This window comes from Sarcophilus harrisii, chromosome 4 (assembly GCF_902635505.1).
Source record: "Sarcophilus harrisii chromosome 4, mSarHar1.11, whole genome shotgun sequence".
Taxonomy (NCBI): domain Eukaryota; kingdom Metazoa; phylum Chordata; class Mammalia; order Dasyuromorphia; family Dasyuridae; genus Sarcophilus; species Sarcophilus harrisii.
In genome coordinates, this window is record NC_045429.1 from 62,206,171 (window position 1) to 62,218,739 (window position 12,569).

Consider the following 12,569-nt stretch of genomic DNA (forward strand, 5'->3'; position numbering starts at 1 on the left):
AGCTCAGTAGGGTATAGATGTGTCCATTCTTCAGATTTCAATCTAATGGTTTATTTATCTAGCTAATGGCTCGTGTCCTTATTAATGACTCTTAGCAAATCAAATCTACATTTGTTGAACCTGACTGGGTGATAAATTATGCTTGTATTTATTCTTTGGTTCAAAGCCAGCTGTTGGAGTTCCTTTTAAATACTCATTTGATTTGCTCTTGGATCAGAAAGGAATTTAACTGTTCTGAGAAGTTAAAATAAGTGATGAAAGCACAAAGGTCCACACAGTTAAAATTAAATAATCACAACAGAAACTCATTTTCTTAACCATAGTTTTCTATATTGAACTGTTTTGTAAAAATGAAGTTTGGACCCTCCAGGAGTATATTGGCAGCATGTTAATATATAGCACTGTTTCATATTTGTTGTGTCATTGATTGATTTAATATATTGTAAAGATATTAATTATGTTAGGCATATTTGTTTAGAATTTGGGGAAATAAATAATCTAATGTTGGCTTTTATTTATTTGTAATTCTGCATTTATATAAAATGGCCTATATTTATAGAGTTCTACTCATTTAAAAAAAGTGTCACTAGCTCTTTGGAATTTAGGAAACATCAAAAGATTTAAACCAACAAAAATGAATGAGTGAATGTGTGGTCTATTTCTATACAAACAAAATATCAGAGACAGTTCTCATTATGAAGGAGCTTAACTTCTAATAGGGAAGACTATAGATACAGGGAAGACTTGATATAGGGGGGTAGTGACAGTGAGAGGAACACTTTGTTAGGAAAGTTATTGAGATAGTGATGAGAGGGGACATCAGGGAATAGATTGACATACTTTTCAGGAACAGAGTTTATTTGATTATGATTCCAGTACTGGAGGGAATAATGTTTAGTGTAATAGATATCAACATATGGGCCTCATGATTAATAACTGAAGCAGAAATCAGAAGTGAGAATGGCAGAATGCAGACAGATTGATAAAAAGTAAACAGTTGTGTAGATTTATTTATGAACAGACCACATAGACCTTTTGAGATGGAGTAATTAAAAATTAATTGGTATAAATCTGTTTTAAGATATCTATTCACACACAGTAATAAATCTTATTTCATGTAAAAGTAGTTACTCACAATCACAAAATCTTCAGGAGCTGGTTGTCACAAAGAAACAAATTAGAAACAAAGGGAAGCAATAGGAGGAAAGAAAAAAAGATCCAATTTCATAGAAATTAAGTAGCCTGTGATATAACACATATGAAATCTACTCTATCTGTATCTATATCTGTACATATATCCATTTATTTGAAGGTTTCCTAATGTCTTTATATGACTTGATTATTCATAAACCCATAATATTTATATCTGAAATTACAACAGTAGTAGTATAGCTAGTATTTATATAGTGTTTACTGTGTAGCAGGCACTGTGCTTAAGTGCTTTACAAATATTATCTCATTTGATCCTTTACAATAATGTTGGAGGGTAGGTGCTATTATGATCCTCCGGTTTAAAATTGAGAAAATTTTAGCAAATGGAGCAAAATCACTTGGCCAACAAGTTTCTAAGGCCCTGGTCTGTGTCCAGACCCAGTACCCTATTTATTATGCCACTTACCTGCTAATAATTAGGAGCAGATACATATGTGCAATATTGTGTATATGGTGTACAAGGTTGTTTTGCCTCATTTCAGTTTTTAAAATGACTTATTGTAGCAACTACCTTCTCTATACCTTTCAGTCAATTTTATCACTGGAAAGATGTGATCTGTTATAGAATATAATTTTCGAAATCTTGACTGTCCTCTTATATTTTCAAAAAGCATATGGTAGTATTTATGATAATTGTGAATGAGTTGCCGTTCTACTTTATTTTGTTCTGTTTAGCTTACCATAAATAATCAGAAAATCCTAGAAACAATCCAGCTTACTTTTGGTTTAAAAAAACAAACAACTACAGCTGTTTAGGAAGGATACATTTTTTTTTTTAAATTAGGAATCAATTAAGCATGTAATTTAAATTAATTTCTGTTGATGAAGAAGAAAAATAGGTGATGCTTAAGCTGCATTCATTATATGATAGTTAGGTGCCTTCGGCATGAGATAGTAAATCTTATTATTCCCTTGCCATTTGGCTACATATCAAATGCCTTATAGGCTTATTAGAAATTTGTTTGTTCAGAGTTTGCATGATGGTGTATGCACAATAGAGTATTATATTACTGACTACCATATTGGATGGTTGTGTTGTCTGTACAAGGACACCTGTCACACTCTAGTGGTGAGGATTAGTTCTTGAATGGAATTGTAGGAAGACTCATTCTAATCCTAAAGCTACTTTGAGATGATGGTGAAAGACAATGTAAAGATTGCTAAATTTGGAGCCAATGGAACTGTGCTTAAACAATGACTACAATTTACTATTTGGATGAATTTATTAAAGCACTTAACAAACTTTTGATGCCTTGGTTTTTTCATCGTTAAAATGAGGGTGATAAATTCTGTGACCATTGGGGTCTCTTTCAGGTCTAAACACAAATTATTCCAAAAGGCTTAATGAAGTTTTAACCTTTAGTAACTTAAAAGTTGTTTTTAGTAGTTATTAAGGTTTAAAACTTCAACACAGCTAGGTTTAGAACCTATAATGGGAAGATTATTTGAAGTATACTGAATGTTTCTGTTGTGTTTGAATCAGTTACTGTGTTTTATATAACTTAGAATATGCAAACTTGAATAAATGGGACCATTGCAGGGGATTCATTATATCCACTAACAGAGACCTAGCTCTAAGACTTTCCAATTACCCTATATATGATCTTTAGATAGGGCAGAGGGGAAACATCTTAGACAAGCTTATTTGGGAAGGTGAGACCTTACTCCTTCTACTTTTTAATTGAGCCCTTCCACCCCTTCTCAAGATAATAATAATTATGGTATCTGATACTTTAAAGTTTGCAGTTACTTTATGTTATGTCTTCTGGTCTTTTTAGTACCCTATGAGATAAAAATCTCCATTTTTAAGAATGAGAAAACAAAAACAGATTACATAATAATCCAGTCATATTGATACAATAATCCTCAAATGGATCCTAGAATTTGCCAATCCAAGGGAATTGGTTTTTTCTTTTCTTTCTTTCTTTTCTTTTTTTTTTTATTGTAACTTTTTATTGCCAGAGCCCATGCCTGGGTAATTTTTTTTTACAACATTATCCCTTGCACTCACTTCTGTTCCAACTTTTCCCCTCCTTCCCTTCACCCCCTCCCCCAGATGGCAAGCAGTCCTATACATATTAAATAGGTTACAGTATATCCTAGATATAATATATGTGTGCAGAACTAAACAGTTCTCTTATTGCACAGGAAGCATTGGATTCAGAAGGTAGAAATAACCCAGGAAGAAAAACAAAAATGCAGTTAGTTTACATTCATTTCCAGTGTTCTTTCTTTGGGTGTAACTGCTTCTGTCCATCTTTGATCAATTGAAACTGAGTTAGATCTCTTTGTTGAAGAAATCCTCTTCCATCAGAATACATCCTCATACGGTATCGTTGTTGAGGTATATGATCTCCTGGTTCTGCTCATTTCACTCAGCATCAGTTCATGTAAGTCTCTTCAAGCCTCTCTGTATTCATCCTGCTGGTCATTTCTTACAGAACAATAATATTCCAAAACAGTCATATACCACAATTTACTCAATCATTCTCCAATTGATGGGCATCCATTCATTTTCCAGTTTCTAGCCACTACAAATAGGGCTGCCACAAACATTTTGGCACATACAGGTCCCTTTTCCTTCTTTAGTATCTTTTTGGGGCATAAGCCCAGTAGAAACACTGCTGGATCAGGAATTGGATTTTTCTTACATAGGATTCTTTAGATAGTAATTTAGTACTCGGAAAGTTCCAATTCAATTTTTTACATTGTCTTTTGGGATCTAGAAGAGACTTACCTCCCTTGATGTTCTCATTTATACCTTTGATATCATTTGAGAATAACAACAGTTGTGATGTACATATTGGATTTGAGGAGATGGTATAACGGGAATTATTATCACAGTAAAAAAAAAAATGACTGGCCATTTGGATACCTTCTGGCTCTTTTTTCTCACCATTCCTCCTCTCTCAGCTCCCTAAATGGCCTGGTCAGTGTATTTTAACATTTCAGGTACATAAGAAGACCTTAATGTCAAAATTCATCATTGGTAATAACATTTTAATTTTTGTTTCTCTCCTCTTCTCCTCATCTAGGCATACTCTGTCTATGATGAAGATATTGGATATTGCCAAGGACAGTCTTTTCTTGCTGCCGTACTACTGCTCCATGTGAGTAAATTATTCTATAAAAAATGAAACTACTTTCAAGAACACTCTTCCTTTGCCATTTATTGCCTTTTTTCCTAATAAAGATTATATGTAAAATTTTCATAATAGGACATTTCCTTATTCTAACCCAAATTTTTCACACTGGAACTGTTTGTTAAGGGACTAAATTATTGATCTGGAATGATTTTTATTTATTTATTTTTTATATTTTTATAATGTACCACACAGTCAATTTTTGCAAAGGTGTCACTTTTAGCTGAGAAATAATGAGCTTTAATTTCCTATTTAGTTGTCTTCAGATACTTATATCTATTTTTTTTTTTAAATATTCAGGTCCTTAAGATCTTTCTTTTTGTAAGCTTATTTAAGATCTGATAGGGGACACAGGTCTCTATTGTGTTTTGATTTCTATTTCTCATTGTAATATGTATAGTCTTTTCTTTAAGAACTAATTTGAGTGTATGTGTATAACTTACAGTTATTTCATCGTTATTTATATAGGTAACTGTAGAGGTCATCATTTATGATACCTCTGAGCATTATTTTTATGTAGATGTCATTACTTATAGTACCTCTGTACTTTTCCTGCTTATCTCACCTAACTATGTCTGTTTTTTTTCCTTAATGGCTTATTGAAAATTATGATTTCTACTTCTGCTTTTTTTATTTCACCTTAAGCATTAAATTCTCCTGATTCTGGTTTTAGTTCTGAGTAAGTCATCATGTTTCAAGTATGTTTCTTGTAAACAACATATTATTTGATTCCATTCTGTTTCTCTCTTCCATTGTATGAGTGAATTAATCCCATTTACCTATTGATATGATTTTTAATTGTAAGATTCCTTTCATTATATCCTTTTAGCCTTTTTTCTTATTGCCCCAGTACCCCATCTTTACAAAATAATAATGTTCTTTGTAAAGAAAATGCTTTTTAAAAAAGGACTATGAACAGCATCTTTAGGAGTCACAGTGTATAGAGTTCAGAGCCTGAAGTTAGATTCACTTTTCTGAGTTCAAATCTGCTCTCAGACACTTATAAATTATGTGGCCTTGGGCAACTCACTTAATCCTGTTTGCCTCAGTTTCTTCATTTATAAAATGAGCTGAAATAGGAAAAGGCAAAGTATTCCAGTATCTTTGCCAAAACACCCCCAAATGGTGTCAAGAAGAGTTAGAACTGAAATGATTTAACAAGTAATCATTAAATAAAGTAATGTTTTCATTCCCCTAGTCTTCCTCTTCTCATCTAATCCAGACTCCAATAACTGATTCTTAAGTTTTATTTTTCTCCATTTAATCTTCTCTGTGTGATCCCTTTGTGAATTTGAAGTTTGTTTTGCTTATAACTACTTCCTCTTTGACCCTGTCTTCTTATAAATTCCCTCTCATTCTCCCTGTTCATTTCTGTTTCTCTGTTGAAGCATTCTGGCATATGAGGTATTGGTATTTCTGATTGTTTTCCCCAGTGTATCCTTTCTTCTTGTGAAATCAAAACACAGAGAAGTATTCTCCCCTGTTCTGTGTCAAGCTAATTAACATAGTTAATAAGCTCCAATGGCTTTATTTATTTATTTATTTTTTTGCCTCTAAAAGTAGATATAAAATGCTTTGCTTGGAATTTAAAATTCTTCACAACCTAATCAACTTCTACCTTTCTAGTCTTCGTATACCTTACTATCTAACACATACTCTCCCATCCAATGATATTGGCCTCCTTGCTGTACTACAAATAAGATACTTTATTTCTCTGCTTCAGTCTTAGGACACGTAAGGCCCTAACTATAATTCCATTACTTTGTTATTTTCTTTCTCTCATTAAGTGAACAATGAGTAGATTGGACTTTTACAAGAGTATTAATATTGTGAAATGGCATAAATCTACAGTATTCTAAGTTTATCTTTATTCCAACTTTGGTCTTTTTAATCCTTAAAGAGAAGAGGCGATGGGGGAAGAGAAATAAGTTTTTATTAAATAGTTACTATGTGTCGAGCATTATGCTATCATTTTATAAATATTATCTCACTTAATACTTGATTTGATTGGCTATCAGTATTATTAATCCCATTTTATAGATGAGAAAACTGAGGCGTAAAAGGTAAAGCCATTTACTAGGGTTCACACAGCTTGTGAATGTTGGAAACAGGACTTGAACCTAGGTCCTCTAATTCTAAGTCCCCAACTACATAGCCACCATGCCATGCTTATAAGTCGTTGAACTATACATGAAGCTAATTTTTAGTTACAACCCCCAAGGCAAAATCATGTGCATCCTAAAAAAATTTAAACAGATTCACAAATGACAACCAAACAAACATTGTATATGCTTTATGTCCTTTTGTTAATTTGTCTGAAGTGTTTTTCTTTCTTAAAAATACAGAGCTATAGCCAATCTACATTCTATTCTGCTTCTAATGACCTTTTTTTTTACAAATATTTTCTCTTGTTATTTTTCTGACATCCTGATATCCTCTCCTATGTTTATTCTCCTGTCCTCTAATTGAGGGATATAAAGACTGCTTCCAGGTTTTTCCATCATGAATAAAACAGCTATACATATTTTGTATTTATAGTTAATTTATTTTCCTTTTTACCTCTAAGGGTCTTAGCAATAGAATCACATGAACAATTTAGTTTTTGGTTCAGTGAATGTGATGTCTGATTTTGAAAGAAAGGAATAAAGGACAAATTGATGATGTAACACCTTTCACATCATATTACATTATCATTAAAGCAGCTTTAATCATTGATTGGATGATTAGAGAAATCATATGAGTTTTGGATAGATTGAGGATACTTTGTGCCATTTGATAAGTCACTGTTTTCAGTCAGCTTACCATTAAGTGAGATATCCCTTTCTTCATGATAAAGAGATGTGCCTTGATAGTTTCTACCAGGTCTCTTCCAGGTCCTTAAAAGTTGGGGTAGTTATTTTGTTTTCTAAGGGGGAAATTATGAAAATGCCTAGTTTTAAAACTTGGCTCTCTTATTTTGCTACCTGTACTTATAACTTGGACAAATCCTTTTCTCTCTTACTTTCTTCATCTATATGAGATGTAGTTAGGTTGCATCTACACGTCTTAACTTTTTTGTGTGTCATCTGTCTGAAGGAAGCTCATAAAACCTGTTAACCCTTTCTCAGAAAAATATTTGTAAATGTGGAAGATAGAATATGTAAGAATACAAAGTAAATCCATTAAATTGAATGCAGTTATCAAAAAAAAATTTTTTTAAAGTTCATAGACCTTAAGAACTTTTGGGATACATCATATATCAGTTTGATCACAGTTTAACTTTTTCTTGTTCTGGGGTTTTTACACTTTCATTGACATCAGTAGTTCCTTATAGAGAGAATTAATATTTATAATGATCTGAGATTACAAGGTATTGAAGTGCCTTTTGAAAAAATTAGATATTAGATTATTTTTAACATAATTTCATGATTGTAAATTTTGTAATGTTCTGCTCATAGTTAATATCTATTATCCACATAGAGTACCTTTCAGCTAAAATTAGAATATTACTTAAACTAGACCCACTCAGTTTGGAAATTAACTGTATTCTTTAAAAAAAATTGTCACATATAAAATGTTGCAAAATATAGCGTTCCTTAAAAAATAGATGACCTAAGTGATTTATATTAGGTTACAGGGAGATGAATTACAAGCTAAATTTTTTTTATCAGCTACATAGACTGTTGCTTCTAGACATTGTTGGCAGCTTCAGATTAATCATTGTCAAAGAATTCTTTTCTTAATAGTGCTTTTTTTCTCCTAGGTCTGTGTTGATTTGTATTTTATATTCACAGCATATGAGGGAAGAAATACACAGTGAATGAGATATTTAAGACTAGTGAATGATATTAAGATATTATTCACTTTTTCCCATGAAATTTGACACTTTAAAGATAAGTGTTATTGGATTCAACTGATGTAGTTTCAATAAATTAATAATTAACATTTGGATTTCAGATGGAATTAAATGCTATTCCAAGTATTCTGTTTTCTATCTTAGATTGACTAAAATCCATTTGGATAAATTTTCTCTCATTGATGCCAGAAAAAAATAAACAATGTTTATATTTTTATTGAGGATCTAAATATTTTTGCCTTTGAATTAAATAAGCACTTAATCTATTTTACTCTTATTGACAGGAGTTTACGTGCTTCCTAGTTAACAAAAGAATTACTAATTTTTTTTGGATGAACCTAGGAAGATTCAAAAGTTAACATAAGGGTAGCATATCTGTAAAATACAGATTGCTACCCAATATTTCTTACAAGTAGGCAAATTTAATACCTCCAAAGAAATAAAGTACAACAATAAGAACATGAAGAGAATTAACTTCAGAATTTCACAGTCTTTATTGTTTTGGGGATGTATTCCAGATATGCTTAAAAATTCTCTTCCCTTATTCAAAATGAGATTGTAGGATTTCTAAAAGAGGTCTGTAAACTATGTTCCCTAATTGAGGCACTTATTTTATCACTTAGTTAAAAAAGCATTTATTAATATATGCTTAGGGAGATGGTAATATAAAGAAGGTTAAAAAGCAACTTCCCAGCCCTCAAGAAACTCATATTCTAATGGGAGAGAGATCATATAAATCACTACATACATACAGATTTTATAGAGAAGATGGAAAGAAAACTGAGAAGATTTGCCAAAAAATACTTGTGACTTTTAGATGCTAAACATTATTGCTGTGTTAGGATATGGTATTAAATAAAATATAATACCTCAACTCAAAGAACCATAATATAGTTCTTATTGGAAGAATTGAACAAGGTATTTGTTGGTGTCTTTTGTTTTGAAGGACTTTGGAAATCAAATGGGTAGTTTTAATAAACCAGAAATGATCTATTCCAATATTACCTAAATTGTTCACAAAAATAGGAAATGCAAACATCTTACCAAATTCCTATGAGATAAATAGAGTACTAATATCTTTACTTGGTAGAGATAAAGCAGAGAAATAAACCTACATATCAATATTCCTAACAAATAATTAGTATCACTGCAAAAATATGCCCTCCTTCCACTTCCCATCTCTCACTCTAGGCACAATAATTGAAACTACTATTTCCTTTGGAAAGAGTTTGTCAATAAATTACCTTGTTTCTTTGTGTTTGCATAAACTGTCTTACATTTCAGGAATGAACTTCCATTGCTTTTTTCATACTCAGAAACTTTATCTTCTGTTAATATGCAGTTCAGATGCTGTCATTTGCATCAAGTCATTACAGATTCTCCAACCTTGTTAATATTATTTCTCTTCTCCGATTTTGCTTGAATCAATTTTTGTGCTTGTATTTATTTTTGTGTGTGTATTATATTGTAAACTCTTTGAAAGCTAGAATGTTCCTTTTGTTTGTGTTTACTCATGCATAGGTATTATTCCACTTCTAAGACTTTGAAATAATGGTATCTATAAGTCTTCATTCATTATAAAGTTTTTGGTTATTTTTGTTGTAATTAGCTGTGCTTGTTAGCTTGCTTTTTTAATATGAATTTGATTCTGAAGTCAAAGTCATGATCTCTTATTCTCAGACTTGTGTTCCAAGGCCATTGCCACTGTGTGCGTGTGTATGTATGTGTTATGTTCTTTATTTACATTTCAAATATAGTCGGGATAAATATAGGTATAGATTGGTCTTTGCAGCCCATTACCATGTAAGAGAAATAAAACACTTTACAGTATGTACCACACTGATATGATATAGCCACAATGCTGCTATCACTGGTGACAGTGATAATAGTCTCAAAATAGAACAAGACCGTATTATTTTATTTCAGTACTCCTATCTCTAAGATCATAGTTGTGTATTCCCTGATACACAAATTAATTGTTGTATTTGCATAGACGGAAATCTCTGAAGAGAGATAGTGTCTACAAGAGTTGTCTTCTGAATTGACACAAAGACATCCTCTTTGTATACATCCTCCAGGTGACCTTCTTGGTCTCTGAGGTGATCAACTCTGAATAAGCCTTAGTTGCTCAAAGTCTTTGTGGTGGTGTGGGAAAGGTGCTGCACCATGAGAGTTGCACATCTGTCAATTGTAGTCCATAGGACTATATGATGAAAAAAATAAAATATGCTAAATCCCTAGTTTCTTAAAATGTTTAACCTGATTTTTCTTGTTTTTTATATTTTATTTTAGTTTGCTGTTGAACAACATATTTATTTTTCTAATTATTATTCCTTAACAGCACTCATCATATTTAAGACAGCATGGCATAGAGTTAGATAGGGAACTAGCCTTAGAGTCAGGGGTCCCAAAGCATGGATAGGCATGTTGATTTAAAGTCTTCATTGGTAGAGGAAGTTCCCACATTAATGAGTCTATTTCACTATTTTTTTTTTTTTTTTTGTCTCAGCTTCTCACAGGCAAAGTGATTTGGCAGATATGTGGGATGATTAGTAGAATGCTTGCTGTGAAAATGGAAAAAACTTGAGATCAAATCCTGACTCAGACACTTGCTAGTTGTATGACCCTAGATAGATCACTAATGTCTCTCAGCCTTAGTTTCCTTTTCTGTAAAACTATAAGGTAATACTGTAAAACTGTTATGTCTTATGAAAATTGCTTTTTTTAGTATTAGGAATTTATAACCTTGTAGATAGGTCTTGAAGAAAGTAAGGCTGTCACAAGTCTGTTTATAATTATTTAAGTTTATTATCACGTAGTGTGGTGTTCTCTTCTTTAAAATATAATGGTTCTCTCTGGGACCAGTTTTCTTGGGGAGGTTTTCTGGAGGCAGCCTTAGTTTCAATTAAAAGTGCCCCTCTCCGACCCCTGGCAATGTTCTGAAGTAACTAACTTGAAGCTCTGAGAGCTTCTATATATATGATCTCCCAAAGGTTGACTCCTCCCAAGGGAGGGATTAAGGGAGATGTGAATTTGGATATCTCATACTAAACCCTGAAATCTCCCAAACGTGTGAACTCCAATGAGTGCTTAAATACTTTAGTGAGCTAGAGGATTTGCTAAGTTAATATGCTAAATTAGCATTTTGTAATGATTCCAACAACATAGAGTTGCTAAGACATACACAAATACACAATGATGGGGATAATAATGATACCAGCCTCTAATAGTATTGTTGTGAGTAGTATTTATAAAGTGTATTGCAACCCTTAAAATACTATAGAAATGCTAGCTTCTATTATAATTATAATAATTATTGTTATAGCATCATTAAGGTCCTTTTCAGTTCAAAATCTATAGACCTAAATTCTGTGACCTAAGAACCTACTATGTATCAAGTATAGTGCAAAGCACTAAGGATACAAAGATAAAAATGAGAAATCCCTGCTTTCAAGAAGCATATGTTCTACTAGAAGAAAAAAACTCCTAAATAAGTAAATATAAAAACTAGTACAAAATAAATATAAAGCAATTTTGAGGGTGGGAAGCACTAACAATTTTATGGATGGAGAATGGCTTTGTGTAGATAGTAGCACTTGAGTTGGTTGGGCCTTTAGAACCCTGAGTTTTGAGAGAGAGAGATGTGAAGAAAAACAGCCTTACAGTTAATTAATTATATCAATATAAAGAGAATGAATTAGAAAGTGAAGCAACTTCAGGCAGGGAGACCAATTAGGAAGCAATTATAGTTGCATAGGCAGGCAGTGATGAAGCCTGAATTAGGGAACTCAATTAAATTTAATTCAGCATTTATTAAGCTTCTCTGTGTTCAAGATACTGTTCAAGTTTCTGGGGATACTGACAAAAATGAGATAATCCCTACTTTTATGTAATTCTCATGCAACACAAACACTTGAATGTCACTAAAAGGTACTTTGACAGATGGCTTATACTCATAGCTGTGCAAACAGCAGACAGGCAGGAGATAGAAGGGAGTAATGTCTCAGGGTTCAAAAGGAGGAGAGAATATTCAAGGAGAAGCTTTGTTCAGCTCGACTGATCAAAAACTACAAAGAAGAAAAGTATGGTGAGGACTGAGGAAAGATTATTAGTTTCAACTGATTAGTGCTTGATGGTTTCAATAACAGCAATGGTAAGTTAATTAGTTCAGATTACTTATTACAGGGAATTGTTAAACAGTAATGTGAGGATGGGATAGTCTAGAGGAGTTTTGTTTTCAGAGTAGGAGATAATGGGCATGAGCCAGGAGACTTTGAAGTTGGGAGTCGATGATTCAAGAGTTAAATAGAAGAGCCAAGAAGAGATGGAAAGGAGGACATAAGGAGAGATATTAGCTTTAACAAAGAGTCAAGATTTAG

At 32.4% G+C, this 12,569-nt stretch overlaps 1 protein-coding gene across 3 annotated transcripts in view; it reads left to right on the top strand.

The window, feature by feature from the left end:
* RABGAP1L (RAB GTPase activating protein 1 like) overlaps positions 1 to 12,569 on the top strand; it is a 697,071-nt gene that overhangs the window by 411,190 nt on the left and 273,312 nt on the right. For all 3 annotated transcript variants that reach the window (XM_031968366.1, XM_031968367.1, XM_031968368.1), the window contains one exon: positions 4,248 to 4,322. In XM_031968366.1, the coding sequence (XP_031824226.1) occupies positions 4,248 to 4,322 (75 nt within the window). The remainder of the gene's footprint in view (positions 1 to 4,247; positions 4,323 to 12,569) is intronic.